Source organism: Choloepus didactylus, chromosome 2 (genome assembly GCF_015220235.1).
Source record: "Choloepus didactylus isolate mChoDid1 chromosome 2, mChoDid1.pri, whole genome shotgun sequence".
In the NCBI taxonomy this organism is placed as follows: domain Eukaryota; kingdom Metazoa; phylum Chordata; class Mammalia; order Pilosa; family Megalonychidae; genus Choloepus; species Choloepus didactylus.
The window spans coordinates 78993190-79009691 of record NC_051308.1 but is presented as its reverse complement, the minus strand read 5'-3'; the positions used below and the strand labels follow the sequence as shown (position 1 = coordinate 79009691).

Below are 16502 nucleotides of genomic sequence, written 5' to 3'. Positions count from 1 at the left end.
AGTTATAAAATGTTTTATATTCGTAGAACCTTAATAGAATGGCTCGCACATTGTAAGTAGGCATTCTATGTATTTTTTGCTCAGGAAAAAAAATACACATTCTAAAACTTCAATCAGTATAGTCTAGTAACACCATCAGCATCCAGTTATTTACTGCCTAATGCGTTTCAGATGCTGTGCAATGTGCTTTTAATATATATTTCATCTTCTTCTAGAGGAGGACAGTTGAGAAATATGATGGCATCATCACCAACCTCTTTTAATACTATGTGGGCCTCCATTCTATATTCCTGCATTATCACTCTCAAAGCTTTTTTTCCCAATAATTCTCTTATTCCAATAATTTCTTGTCCTTTAAAACTCAGATTCTGATATTTTAATAAAATTGTATTAAGGATAGACAAATAAAATGCCACATCAAGTGCCCAGCACTACAGCTGGCATGTACTATGAGGTCAATAATGAAAGCTATAGATTACAAATGCTTCTTAAATGAATTCTACATGCCTAACATGGTGGTATGTATATTTGTAATTTATAATCATTAAAATATGTACTAACAATATGCCCATATCTGTGTATAGATCTGTGCTATCAGTCCTCTGGACAAACAAGAGAACTCAAGGCTCTGGCCAGCCCTCTCAGAGCAGACCTCTACTTGGGAGGTGTGACCGAAAGCCATGAACCAGGAATGGTAAGGGGCAGCATATTACCAAGTACTAAACGGTGTCATAATAACAGCAATATTTCATTGTTTTATAGAGCTGATGTACATGATTTTATTATCTCCTCCACAACCCTATGAAGTCAGTGTTATTATCCTTAATCTACAGATAAAGGACCCAAAGCTCTTCACAAGTGACAAAGCCTGGGTTAAAGCCCATTATTCAGGTTTCAAGTCCAGTGCTCTTTGCAATACAGGTTTCGTTCATTTTCTTTTTCACTCATTGTTCTTTCCTCCATTCATTCACTTGTTCATTCATGCATTTGGCAAATATTTGTTTGCTACCAGCCATGTGCTAGGTTCTTGAGATGGAAGGTAATAATATACTTCCCCTGTCCTCTAGATACTAGAGCATAGAGGAGGCAGAAACAGTATTTGTAAAGAAATGAAAAGAAGAGATTCCTAAGGGCTGCTTCAAGAAATTCTGACATAGTGAACCAGCCCTTTATTCACTTCTCACTTTCCCCTATGAATACTGTTTTATTTTCATTATCCCCATTATTCTCTATACACTCAGAGAAGAATAGTGATCAGGTGTTTCATTTTTCAAACCTGGGGACAATAAGATGAGGAAAGGCCAAATGACCTCAAACTATAATGCACATCAGCATCAAAAGGTTGTAATAACATGCAGTAACAGCTCTCCTACAACTTGAGTATAGTCTGTGGAAATACCTTGCTCAACATCCACCAATGTGTCCCTGGAAAATTGAGCTAAGTGATGTTTTACAAACAGAATCCAGTGTACATACAGTAGAAGAGCTTGTTATTTAAATGAATCCTATGATGAAACTTTTTGATTATTACTTTTTCTCACCTTCTGACCCCAATCTTATTTCTTGAAAGAAAAATCTCTGCTTTCTCTCTGTTTTCTTACTTCTTAATTACTTCTCAACCCTCTGCATTTTGATTCAGCCCCTACCAATTCTCTGCTACCATTCTTGCTAAGGACATTAACTGCAGAAATCCACTGGACCTTTTTTTCAGGGCTTATCTCACTTGAACTTCCTTTTACATTATATGCTCCTGCTGTTTTGAAATTCTGTGATATCATATTATCTTGTTGATAAATCCCAACTTAACATCTTTCGGCCTGATAGCAATTAGTTCCAGATTCATCTACCCAGTTACTCACTGAACATCTCCACTTGAATTCATTCATTCATTCATTCATTCAATAATTCTACAAAATTTACTGGGTACCTATTAAGTGATGGGCAAAGTGCTATGTCCTGAGAATAACACGATGAAAAGGGAACTTATAGTCTAATGGAGGAAACAGATACTCACAGGCAACTCAGTGGATCTAAAAGTGAATTCATGATCTTTCTTTACACACTAACCTTTATTCTACATGACTATTTCATTTAAAGTTCCTACAATCAACTCAGATACCCAAGTCAGAACTTGGGAGTTTCTCTTTCTGTCTCATTTTGCTCATCCCTAAAAGCTCGCTCTTGGCTAGGTCCTTTCAGGTCTATCTCCTAAATTTCTCTTAATCTGACTCTTCTTCCCCATTCTCACTGCTCTCACCCTAGCTCAGATACTCATCGTCTTTTGCCTACCTTGCCATGTAATGTCCAAAGCAGTGCCCTTATCTCTGGCCTGAGACCAACACCCACTACCCATCCTGCTCCATCCATCTTTCTCTTACCACTAGTGCAACTTTATGAATCCAAATATTGACCTGACATTTTTCTGTCAAGATCACTACAAAAGCTTCACTTCCTTCAGGAAAAGTCCAAATGCCATTTTATACAGTAGAGATTCTTCTGGCTGGGCCCCTGCCCACTTTCCAGCCTCACTGCCCACTGACCCTCCTCAACCACCCAAACTCCCCCAACACACACTCTGTGCTGAGAAGACAAATAACATAATTTCTCAGATGCTGCATGAAAATTTAGTAAAAATATTCCCTCCTTTAGGAAGCCATTTCCAACATCCTCTACCAGGCAGTGTGGATCAGTTACTTTCTCCTTTAAGCTACCACTCTATATTATATATATATATACATATATATTATATATATGTATTAATATGTAATAATACATATTAATATAATATGTATTAATATATATATATATTGAGCACTTACCAATTCCAGAATCATGCTTGACCCAGAGGCAGTAATAATACAATGTTTAAGGACATGAGCTTTGGAGATGGCAGGACTGCTTCAAATTCCAGGCTGTCATTTGTTTACAGAATGATCTATGGAAAGTAACTTAACCTCTCTATACCTCATTTTCTTCATTTTTAATATGGGGATAATGAAACCTCCCTCATGGAGTTGCTAGGAGTATTGATAAGACAATGTACAGTAAGTGCTTAGCATGGTACATGTTACACCATAAACTATTGTTAAATTGAAGTCACAATTATTGTTATTAGACTTTTTATATACAGTGTAGTGAATTTGCCCAAAAAAAAACTGGAAGGCATCCTGATCTCTATTTCATGACTAAGGAAGTTTAATTACTTGCCCAAGGTCATATAATTAGAAAGCAGCAGAGTTAGGGTTCAAATCCATACATCCCCAAATACTGATACAGCATTTAACATATTGTGTGACAAGTATTTACTTGTGTACCCATCTCCCCTCCTGGACAGGAAGCTCTCTGATGGCGAAGACATTTCACGTAGGAAAAATTTAAGGAATGAACAATTGAACGAATGAGTGGCTGTGGTTCAGCCAAGGCAGCCTTGTGCAGTTCCCATCCGGGGAGAGCAGAGAAGAGGCTACAGAGTCACTGTTGCAATGGAACAAGAGCCATCACACAGCTCCTGGGTCACTCACTCATTGCTTCTATCTGCACGTGGATGAGATTCTCGATGTCCTCCTGCAGGGTCTGGTGGGGCTTCAGGGGGATGGGCAGATAGCCATAGTGCTCTCTGTTGCAGAGGTACATCTGGATGCCTGCGAGGGACAAAGCAGACCAATCAGAAAACACAGTTTTTTGTTGTTCTATGGAGACAACTGAGGAAAAGGAGACTGGAGTGTGGCTAGCAATGAGTTTGACACTGAAACTGAACAAGCAGTTGTTCCAGGTACTGTCTGTAGACCTCAAAAATGTTCCATTATTGAGAAAGTAAAACAGCATTTAGGGGCTAATAAAAACACTGGGCCATTCTCTAGCTCAGAGGAAATTGATTTTTTTTTCTCCCTGAAGAAAAAGTGTGTTGCTGGCCTGAAATGAACACTAAAGGCATAAAGGGATCAAAAGGGAGGCAAAGAATTCTCATTCCAGAGAGGAGAATGGAACACTGTAATCCACCTACAGGAAATAACGAGAAAATTAGAAACGAAATTCATATTTGATATGAAAGCAAACAGGAAAATCCTATAAGGCTGAAAAATTATTAAAGCAAAACCTAGGGATATACAGAATACAAAAATAAATGAAATTTAAAATTCTCTATGATTCTCCTGGGTTCCAATTCTTCTCTTAACAATCATGAATTTGGAGCCAACCAACACACATGAAAATTCCATAATAGGTTCATAAAAGGACAAAAGTAAGTCTTCTTTTCAAGGCTTGTTAAGAATCTGTAGTATGACAAGACAAGAAACATACCACAGCCATTTCAAAGTTAACATTTGTCTTCACAGTCCAGCAGGCTAGTGCAAAGAGTTATAAAGTATATATATTGAACCAAACAGCTAGGAATATAGTAATCAGAATGGTCTCATACAGATCCAGGAACTGACAGTCCCGACGAAAGAAAAGACTGCTTAGTTAAAAAGGATGAGTCTGCCAAGCTCTGATGTTGTGCCCAAGCCTCTGCTTTCTTAATCGTTATAATCATCAGAGCTTTTCAGAGATGTCTCTATTTTGGGTAGATGAAATTTCCTCTTGTCAGCTACATCACCTGCAAAATCAGGGGAAGCTGTCTCATGACATCAACAGAAAAGAGCGGCAAGAGAAAAGAGTCTTTATCCTTCTCCTTCACTGAATGTGGCACCAACTGGAAGGTCCTACGAAGACTGTCATTTTTCATGCCTTCACCAAGAGAACTTCCAACTCAGTAGCTCTTCTGTTTGCTCACATGAATGCTTCTGGAGAACTTCAAACCAAAATGCTCTCTCTTGCAAAGTCATGTTGAATTTAGGAAGTGGAAGGAAAAAGATTTCATATTTAGGTTTTCACTATACCCTAATTTGGTAAGCCAACTTACCATTTAATTTTCCAAAGCTTTCGTATAAAAAGAATATGATACCTAGCCAAGCTATCCATCAAGTGTGAGGGCACAAGAAAGGCACTTTCAGTCATGAAAGGTCATACAATATTTCCCTTCCATCACCCTTTTTCAGAAAATTACTGGAGGATATGGAAGAGAAAAAAGGAGGAAGATCAGGAGGAGAGACTACAAAGAACAAGGAAGACTTGGGACAAAGGAAACAGGAGAGCTAATGAATAAAAAGAGAAAGGAGTGACAGCTTGAGAGCTGTAGCACCAGTCAGATGAAAATATATTAGAAGACTCCAGGAGCATCATCTTATACTAATATGTACAAAGAATACTTGATGAATTGGAACATTCTGTGAGCAATTTTAGACAATTAGTGATTAGTTTGGAATTGCATTAGTAATAATAAAGTTAAGCAAAAAAGAGAAGAAATTATTAAGTTAGATATGAAAGGAACCCTACTATAGTCATCTTCATATTAGATTTACATGATTATAACAACAACAACAAAACCACTTCCTAACTATCTATCTTAAATTATCATATAAACTATACTGAGAGGATGGGGTGATGGAAGAAGGTGTTTACGTGGAGGGGGCAAATAGAGGAGAGAGAGCTAATCCCTCATCTCCTGCCATGGAGAGTGAATAGATAATGCCTAACATAAAACCAGCAAACCAAGAAGTATCAATACAAGCATGTTATTTAAAACGTGTGTAAATATTATACTAACATAATTTGCTTCTCTTATGAAGTTATCAAACATTTTCTTGTACTCATATGATACCTTAATATTGCAGATTAATGTAATTATTTCTATTCTTGTGATGAAAAATCAGGCTCAGAGACTGTGACTTGTCCAAGGTCACATAGTAAGTCATAAATGCTGAACCTCTTTCCCTAAAAGGCTGATGTCAGCTAGCTTTCAACCCACTCAGGATTTGGAAGCCCAGTCTCAGGACCATCGATCCCTGTACATGGCACTTTTGATCACCACCAGCGATGCACAGGAGGCAGCCTCACAGCACATTTGGAAGACGATGGGCTGGTGTAGCCATGACACAGAGTCCAAACTGCTGGCCACAGTGGGAGGAGAACTCTTGACCCTGGACTCATTACAGCCGTAGAGACTTGCACACGACCGATGTGCTCTCCTCTTGGGCTAGATGGGCAGCCAAGCATCCAGCACTCCAGCACACTGGGATTTCCCCTCGCTCATCACCAAACGTGGCAATGACTGAAATCTGAGGTAAGAGATGAAGGTCCATGATTTGCAGTAAGATGGTCCTGCCTGGGCTATTTTCTTTTGGACATTTAAAAAATAATGCCCCAGTGATGATACACAGCTGGGAGGCTTCACAAGAAGAAAAAATAATACAAATTATCTTTCATCAAGACTCTTCTAAGGGGGAAGACAAGTGCTTTGTTTGGGATCTAAGAAGGGAAGGGCCTGAAGACATGTGATGGATGGGCTACATGTGACTCCCAGACTCATTCATGTTTCTCCTTAATTTTAAGATAAGTAAAATCACTATCTTGAAATCACACATCTATCAGGAAACCTCTTTCATTCTCCCCAGACGACTCCTTTCAAATCCTGCCCCACTGACAGTCTGAACCACTGAGCTAGCCCTCAGCTGATACTGCTTCCTATTAGTTATGTTTTCACATGTAAACATCTCATGTCCTCAACTAACACAGAGTCTAATACAATGCTATGTACAAAAGATTCTCAGTAAAGATTTATGGACTTATCCTTTCTTCTTCCTTTCCTACCTCATCTCTCCTACTGAATCACCAATCAGGAATGCACCTGCTTTCAATGTCCTGGGAAGGCCTCTGGGAAGTCTGATTGATAAAGCACGAAGTCCTGGGGAACAGGCCAAGCAAAGGGCAGAGCTGAAAAATCCTACCCAGCCTGTGGCACTCAGCCAGGCCAAACATACAGATATTGGGTTTTATTAAAAAATTACATCATCATAATTTAGTGTGGGGGTCACAATAATGCCTTGTGCAATGGTGATAAAGACAGGCTCTGTTAGAAAATGGTCAATAATCCAATTGTTAACAGCTCACTTTCCTGGAACATCCTCATTTTGAGCTCTGAAGCAAAGGTACTGGCACAACTTGAAGGAATGAGAAGGCCCTGACTCTGCTTCCTGCTCTGGAGAAGTCAGAGCCAATCACTGACCAAGCTGAAAGAGGCAGTTTCCATTAACGCTGACACTAGAATCTCCATAAAAACTTCTAATCCATCTGAGGATAAGAACCTTGCTTTTGCCCTGACACAAGTCCTAAAAATGTCTACACTGGACCAAAGGGTCTAAATCACTCTAGCAGCCAGGGGGAAAAAATCAGCTTTCCACATTCCCACCAAATGTTCTCCTTCCTGCCAATTTTGCAGCTGGTAAGTGGGAATGTCTATAACTTTAAGAATGGCCTTAGCTCTGTGACTTGTAGCTCAAATTTGTATTAACAGTCTCATCTGCCAGCAACTTGCTTCAGGTGCACAGGGTCTTTGCTAGAGGTTATGTGGCACATTTCTGTTGATAATGAGACCTGACTTCTGTCAGGAAGTTTTGAACTGTGCAAAGCTTTCCTTCAGGAATGTAGATGCTCCTGGTGAACCCCTTTAGCAAGTTATATCCTTCCTAATGGCATGTGCAAGGTGAACAAGAGAAATAACTTACCTTCCTACTGACTTGTCTTTCTCAGAAAACCTACAGATTCCACTGGAAATACTTTTCCAGTAGTTCATTAAATATTTAAGTCTGACTTTGTCATTCCTTCCATGGGTTCTATGGCAGAGACTGCTAGTTGTCTCTCACTATCTGTTCTCTCCTCCTCCTATTGTGATAGAATTGGGGACCATGACTGCCTAGAGTAACGACTGCATTCCAAACCTCTCAAGCAAGCTGTTGTCCTGTGACTAAGTCCTAGCCAACAGGATGTGCATGGAGGTGATGTGTTCAACTTCTGAGTCATGCCCTAAAGGGAAGGAGAATGTCCTACCCTTCTGTTTTTTACCTTGATGGCTGGAATGCATTCATGATGGTGAGATATGGAAGGGAGAAGCAATACAGAGCAAGCCTGGGTCTCTGACTTTATGGAACAGAACTGCTGTTCCAGCTCAGATGTTTTTTTTTTAGAAGAAATAAACCCTTTTTTTTCAGTCTGGGTTTTCTGTCAGTGTTGTTTTGGGCCTCTAGCAGTTTCCTCATTAATAAGGGGACTCCCATAATCAAGAGCAATGCATTAACACTATAGAGAACCAATCACCTACCCACGACTCACTCCTCCCCCTACATCCCCAGTCCCCCTAAAAAGATAGTGGATCCTGGGTGGGAGCCAGTCCTGGCACTTGGTCTTGGTGCTCACAGTGGCAGCACCACAGAGGGTGCTGGTGTGGTTACTGCAGATAATTAATCGCCTCTAACACGACCTGAAAAGGGAGCCTGTTTCCTTAAATAGAAGTTTTTAAAAATAAGATGCAAAAAACAAAGGAAGATGGCGGCATAGAGAGGAGTGGAAGCTAAGCAGTTCCCCTGGAACAACTACAAAAAACCAGAAACAACTAGTAAATAATCCAGAATAACTGCGGGGGGACAAACGAGACCATCCACTCATCATACACCAACCTGAATTGGGAGGAATGCCCGAGAACACAGCATAAAATCTGTAAGTAAAACCTGCGGAACCAGGTCGGGAGACCCCCTCCCCCATAGCCCGAGCTGCGGAGCCGTGTGGTGCCAGAGAGAAGCTCTCTCCCAGCAAGCGAATACAGCTCAGCTGAGCTCCAACTGGGGTTTTAAGTAGCGAGTGTGAACTGCTCACTACAGGTACACAGCCCCAAAAAACAGACAGAGGCTTTGGGTGACCACTGACCTGGGAGAGCCGGAGGGTCGCCTTGACTGGGTCTGAAGGGGACTATCTGTTTCTTTTTCGGCTCAGTGGCGAAAGCCCCAGTCATTTTAAGTTTCCAGGGCTGTGACTCGGGGAAGGGCGGAGACAGCACAAGCAGAGAGCGAGACCATTGAAATGCTAATGACCTCCACCTGGGGGCTCTGTCTTCTCTAGGAGGAAAGGGGTGGGGCCCTTTCCATTCAGAACCAGACCTCAGAGCCTGGGGGAACACGGCCACACCTCCTCACACCAGTCAAGAATTATAGGCTAACAGGCGTCACCTGCTGGGCAGAAAAGCACAGTGACTCAAGGCATCAAAGGGTGGAGCAATTTTTTAAGACACACCCGCAGGGAAACCAGATACTGAATATTTCTTCCCTCTGTTCTGGTCTGGGAAAACCTGATTTGGATAAACAAGGAAACCATGTCTAGACAACAGAAAATTACAACCTACACTAAGAAAAACAAAGTTATGGCCCAGTCAAAGGAACAAACGTACACTTCAACTGAGATACAGGAATTTAAACAACTAATGCTAAATCAATTCAAAAAGTTTAGAGAAGATATTGCAAAAGAGATAGAGGCTGTAAAGGAAGCACTGGACATGTATACGGCAGAAATCAAAAGTTCAAAAAATCTACTGGTAGAATCTATGGAAATGAAAGGCACAACACAAGAGATGAAAGACACAATGGAAACATACAACAGCAGATCTCAAGAGGCAGAAGAAAACACTCAGGAACTGGAGAACAAAACACCTGAAAGCCTACACGCAAAGGAGCAGATGGAGAAAAGAATGAAAAAATATGAGCAACGTCTCCGGGAACTCAAAGATGAAACAAAGTACAATAATGTACGTATCATTGGTGTCCCAGAAGGAGAAGAGAGGGGAAAGGGGGCAGAAGCAATAATAGAGGAAATAATTAATGAAAATTTCCCATCTCTTAAGAAAGACATAAAATTACAGATCCAAGAAGCGCAGCGTACTCCAAACAGAAGAGATATGAATAGGCCTACGCCAAGACACTTAATAATCAGATTATCAAATGTCAAAGACAAAGAGAGAATCCTGAAAGCAGCAAGAGAAAAGCAATCCATTACATACAAAGGAAGCTTAATAAGACTATGTGCAGATCTCTCAGTAGAAACCATGGAGGCAAGAAGGAAGTGGTGTGATATGTTTAAGATACTGAAAGAGAAAAACCACCAACCAAGAATCCTGTATCCAGCAAAGCTGTCCTTCAAATATGAGGGAGAGCTCAAAATATTTTCTGACAAACAGACAATGAGAGACTTTGTGAACAAGACACCTGCCCTACAGGAAATACTAAAGGGAGCACTACAGGGTGATAGAAGACAGGAGTGTGTGGTTTGGAACACAGTTTTGGGACATGGTAGCACAACAATGTAAGTACACTGAACAAAGGTAACTATGAATACGGTTGAGAGAGGAAGATGGGGAGCACATGAGACACCACAAGAAAGGAGGAAAGATAATGACTGGGACTGTGTAACTTGGTGAAATCTAGAGTATTCAACAATAGTGATAAAATGTACAAATATGTTCTTTTATGAGGGAGAACAAGCAAATGTCAACCTTGCAAGGTGTTACAAATGGGGAGGCATTGGGGGAGGGATGCAATCAGCATAAACTAGATACTGTAACTAATAGAATCACTGTATTATGCTTCCTTTAATGTAACAAAGGTGATATACTAAGGTAAATGCAGATAAGAGGGGGGGATAGGAGAGGCATGTTAGACACTTGACATTGGTGGTATTGTCTGATTCTTTATGGTGGGCAATGTCCATGATCAACTGTACAAATACTAGAAATCACTTCATGAACCGGAACAAATGTATGACAATACAATTAGAAGTTAATAATAGAGGGGCATATAGGAAAGAACTATATACCTATTATAAACTATATACTACAGTTAGTAGTATTTCAACATTTTTTCATAAACAGTAACAAACGTACTATATCAATACTAGGAGTCAACAATTGAGGGGGGTTGGTTAGGGATAGGGGAGGATTAGAGTTTCCTTTTCTTTTTTTTTTTCTTTTTTCATCTTTCACTTTATTTCTTGCTGGAGTAATGAAAAGTTTCTAATAATTGAACAAAAATTAAGTGTGATGGATGCACAGCTGTATGAGGGTACCCAGGGGCAGGTGATTGTACACTTTGGATCTTTGGATAATTGTATGGTATCTGAACAATCTCAATAAAAAAACAAAACAAAAAAAAAAAAAAAAACAAAGGAAGTGCCCTGGGCTCTATCTACATCTCTATAAACATTTTTCTTAGTAAGTTTATTTTTTCAGAAACTTAAGGCCTCCAGGTTGATCCCAAGCCAGACAAGCCCTAAAACCCACAGGTACCAGTCTTTCCAAAAACATCAACTAGTGTCATTCCTCTACCTTTTAAGTTCAACGCCCCTTTCCAGCATGAAGAAGTTAACTGATCATTGCTCAGATATCCCTGAAGATTGAGAGAAAGACAAATGGCGGGAGGAGGTATAACTGAGAAATTAGGATTTACCAAATGATTGTGACTACTGACTCATTATACAGATATTTCCTTTTAGTCTCTAGTGTTTTAGAATCATCAGAAGGAAATATCTGAAGTTGCTGAATTGTAATCCAGTCGCCCTGATCTTTGATAGTGATAACTGTATAGCAAAAAAAAAAAAAAGTCAGTTGCCAGTATTTGTGTAGGACCTACTTCTGGATGTGTTGTTCTGTTTCACTGACCTATATATCTATCTCTGATAATACTACACTGTCTTAGTTAACCTACCTCTATTGTAAGTCTTAAAATTTGGTAGAGAGCAATATTAGTGGTCAATGTGGGGAAGGGGCAGGGATGTGTGGGGATTTTTAAATTTCTTTTTATTTCTTTTTCTGGAATAATACAAATGTTCTAAAAATGTTCATGGTGATGAATGCACAACTATGCAATGATACTGTGAACCACTGATTGTATATTTTGGATGGATCTATGGTGTGTGATCATATCTCAGTGAAATTACATTAAAAGAAAAAAAAACACAAAGGAGCTGTCCATTTGCAGTATTTCCATGGAGCCAGTAAAAACAAACACAAACAGTACCTGCTTGTCTGCTGGAGAAGGCAAAGACGATGATGTCATCAAAGGTCCAGGTGTAGTCCTGGTGCGGGGGGTAGAACATCAGTTTGTCTGAGGCTTCCTTCCTGAGGTCAATCAGGAATGTGGAGTGCACCATGGGGACGGGAAAGCAGCCTGTCCTCTTCCACTCTCTAATCTGAAGGTAGTCTGGGGTCCGTTTATAGAAACCCTGTGAAGGAGCAAATAGGTGGGCTGTGATCTCTACTGAGAGCTTCATCTTTCCCATTCATGTGCTAGCTAATGCTGTCTAAGTCATCCCCAGGTAAGCAGAAGCCCCAAGACAGTCACCTTCACTCCTATTCTCTTGGGTTAGGAATTTTCAACTGAGCTCAAGAAACGTTATCTACACATAAAATGCAACTCAAAGGGTCTTGATATCAGAAATCATTTTGGTTTCAGCATTATCTCTTGATTTAACAATTTCATTAAAGCATATTTTATGCTGACTTAACTGAATGCAAAGCATGACTACATCAGGAGGTGGTATAGCAGAGCAGTCAGAAGCACAGCTTTTGGTGTCATATTGATCAAGTTATTCAACCTTGCTATGCATGTTTCCACATTGTTAAAACTTGGATGACACTATCTAGTCTATGAGGTTGGGCCTGTAAGAATTAAATAAGGATAAGTTACCTGAAAAGTGCTGAGAATAGTGCCTGCAACCAAGAAAGCACCAATAAATAGTGGCTATATTATAGTGACCACAATTAATAAGGCTAATGTTTTTTTACTAAACATGCCAGTACGTACTTAGACATCCAAATAAGGGGCTTCTTTCAATGCAGTTACTTATCCTCCATTCCAGTAGAGCTGCCACTGCTCACCTTTTGAATCTGACTCCTGGGCAAGCAGAATTCATGGTTTTGAACAATTTGGCATTACCCAGCTTGTTTGCCCTCCCAGCTCTACTGTTCATTCAACAAATGTCTACTGAGCGCCTACCATAATCTAGGCACTGTGTTAGATGCTGGAGATGTATCAGTGGGTAAGATGGTCCCACTCTTAGCCCTCTCAGAGCATAGAGAGACTGGGAGAGGAGCTTACACTCCAGCAGCACCAATTATAACTTGGCTATTCCCAAAATTTCAAATCCATTCCAGAGAATGTGAAGATTTATCTTGATACAATATACTTAAAAGTTTCAAAGTGGAAACTTTGAAAGATTTTTCCAAAAATGTTCTGAGCAATGGCAGGCTCACTGGAGTAAGTGTGAAGTTTCTAAGGCCAGCAGCCTGAAGGGCACAAAACTCTTTGGATACATAAGTTCTAGCATGTTCGTTAACCAGTTACATTACTTTATGTTCACATTTCCTGTTGCTATGTTAGTGCCCACACTTCAGGCACTGCAGCCTCTTCTACTGTTCTGACATTCCATTTAAGGTCTAGAAGAGTGATGTATCTAAGTTAACCCTAACACTGACCATGTCATAAGGGAGAAGAATCATAAATTTAAATTTAAAAGATGTGAGTTTTAGAGCTATCTTAAAAATCTTCCAGCTTTTTCATTTTAGGCCATACTCAACCTCTTTGAGCCTTGGTTTCTTCTCCTGATAAATGGGATAATAGCTGCCTTGTCTATCTCATATGACTGTAGAATGGATCCCATATGACAAGGTCTATGGAGATATTTTGAAAACTGCAATTCACCATATGAAATATTATTATTATTACTATAATTTTTCATTAGCCCTTAACTTATGGATCACTTAGCAACTCTGTGGGTTGTAGCACCTCAACTTATGATCATTTCTGCCAAAAGATAAAGAGAATATTGGTTCTCTAAATGAATGCCTAAGTTCAAGAATTCTTTGAAACAAGATTCTCAGAATTAGAAGCATGGAAAATCTGTGACAATGATGAATCACTGAATATCCTGAGGGAAAAAAAATGAAGGAATAGAGAGAATTAACATGCCCTCTGTAAACAGGAGGAAGAGATGGGCGTGTTTCAGGTCTCTCTTTTTTGCAACATAATCTGAATGCTTCTGGTAATAATTCCTGTTCATTGGCCACACAACACCAGTGTCATTTTGTTTTGGATGAGTTTAAAGGCTCTGGAAATTGGGGCCTACCTTGGGCTTGTGAAGTCACTGGCCGTTTCTGTTCCTATGCTAGATGAAGCCCAACTAGGAAGGTAGAAAGCCAAAAACAGAAGGAGAAAAATTAGAATTGCCCCCTAAGTTGCTCAGATTTTAATTTACTGTGCAAAACAAGTGAGCACATTTCTCCCTGTTGGCTTTCAAATGATTAAAGCAAATAAGGCGATAATAGAAACCTGGAGGTGGGGCACTAGGTCAACCCAACTTTGCTGCTGGCATCAAAGCATAACTCATTAAAAACAACCCTTGGACTTATTCTGCCATGTGAAGCACTGCAGATTATCAACTGAGATTGTATGAAGTTAAAGTAGCCCAGTATAATGTTTTCTCCCCAAGGAGCTCAATGGCGTTTATAAATATTACTTACTACACCCCTAAAAGAGATGTGGATAATAATGTGTGTTCAAAATCTCTTGGAATGGGGGGAAATAATTGTAACAGAAGAGGAATGCCTCATCTAGTGGTGTACCGGAGCCACCAACTGTTAAACTTTCAGGAATTGTGCAAATCAGTTCACGTCACATTGGAAGTTCGAAATCAGCCACAGTGGCAGTATTTATACCATGAAAACTGGCAAACACTGTCAATCAGGGTTTTCCTACAAAGAGAGTCACTTGTTAAACACTTATCAATATACTGGTGCCAGTTTGAATGTATTGTGTCCCCCAAACGCCATTATCTTTGATGTAATCTTGTGTGGGCAGACGTTATCAGTGTTGATTAGACTGTAATTCTTTTGAGTGTTTCCGTGGAGATGTGCCCCACCCAGCTGTGGATGATGACTCTGATCGGATAATTTCCATGGAGGTGTTGCTCCGCCCATTCGGGGTGGGCCTTGATCAGTGGAGCCATATAAATGGGCTGACAAACACAAGGAACTCAGTGCAGCTGTGAGTGATATTTTGAAGAGGAGCTACAGCCAAGAAGGACGCTGAAGAATGCCCAGAAGCTGAGAGAGGAACTGCAGTTTGAAGATGGCCATTGAAAGCAGACTTTTGCTCCAGAGAAGCTAAGAGAGGACAAATACCCCAAGTGCAACTAAGAGTGACATTTTGAGGAACTGCAGCCTAGAGAGGAACGTCCTGGGAGAAAGCCATTTTGAAACCAGAACTTTAGAGCAGATGCCAGCCACATGCCTTCCCAGCTAACAGAGGTTTTCCAGACACCATTGGCCATCCTCCAGTGAAGGTACCCCATTGCTGATGTGTTACCTCGGACACTTTGTGGCCTTAAGACTGTAACTGTGTAACCAAATAAACCCCCTTCTATAAAAGCCTGGTGTTTTGCATTCTGGCAGCATTAGCAAACTAGAACAATACTGATGGCCTCATTCTTCATCCAAGACCAAACCAGATATAAAGGTGGGATTCAAAATTTAGCTCTTTGACCACAAGAACATATTTAACATATTTTTTTTCCTTTAGCACATTTTATACAACACTGATGTATCAGTTTAATTTATTGCTCTAATTCACTAACTAAAGCACAACATATAACCAGCAGCAAGCATTCACTCTAACAGAACTCTGGAATTGAAGATTTTACTATGGGAAAGAGAGAGGATGGAAATTTGTGATGGTTAGGTTCATGTGTCAACTTAACCATGTGATGGTGCCCAGGTGTCTGGTCAAGCAAGCACTGGCCTAACTGCTACTGCAAGGACATTTGTGGCTGGTTAATAAGCCATAAGGCAGGTTTATTAAGTCATCAGTCAATTGACTATGCCTGTGGCTGATAAATCAATGAAGGGTGTGCCTTCCTCAATGAGAGAATTCAATCAGCTGGATTTAATCCAGTCAGTTGAAGCCTTTTAAGGGACAAGAGACAGAACTTTCAATTCTGCTTCAGCCAGCCAGCCTTTCCTGGGGAGTTCATCAAAGACCTTCATTGGAGTGGCCAGCTCGCAGCTTGTCCTTTGGAATTTGGACTCGTGTAACCCCACAGTTGTGTGAGACATTTTATAAAATCTCATATTTACAGATATCTCCTGTTGATTCTGTTTACCTAGAGAACCCTAACTAATACAAAATTAAAGATATTATTTTTTACTTTTGTAAAAGTAATCTTTCTGGCAGTTTTAATTATTAGAACTCTTTGGAAGTAAATTTGGCAACATATATCAAAATCATAAAAATATTTATACTTTGAGAAGCTGCCCAAAGAAAATAATCCTAAATACAGAAAAGTTTATATTAATTATTACGGTCATTTTAATAATTAAAAATTGAAAACAACTTAAATATTTTTTAAGCTTAGGGAAAGGTTAAGTAATTTGTAGTATAGCCTCTTGATGATAGATAGTCATTAAAAATATGCCAATTTGCTATCTATAGGGATGTTAGAGTGTGGGGATTAATGTGATTTTTATTTACATTTCACCATTTCTAAACTTTTCTATAGTTTTCTTATGTTAGTTTTGTAATGACAAGGAAAAAAAC

General features: G+C 39.7%; 1 protein-coding gene across 5 annotated transcripts in view; it reads right to left on the bottom strand.

The window, feature by feature from the left end:
* COLGALT2 (collagen beta(1-O)galactosyltransferase 2) overlaps positions 1 to 16502 on the bottom strand; it is a 167219-nt gene that overhangs the window by 50967 nt on the left and 99750 nt on the right. For all 5 annotated transcript variants that reach the window (XM_037825188.1, XM_037825192.1, XM_037825191.1 and 2 more), the window contains exons 5-6: positions 11931 to 12135; positions 3522 to 3641 (exon numbers count right to left, since the gene is read on the bottom strand). In XM_037825188.1, the coding sequence (XP_037681116.1) occupies positions 3522 to 3641; positions 11931 to 12135 (325 nt within the window). The remainder of the gene's footprint in view (positions 1 to 3521; positions 3642 to 11930; positions 12136 to 16502) is intronic.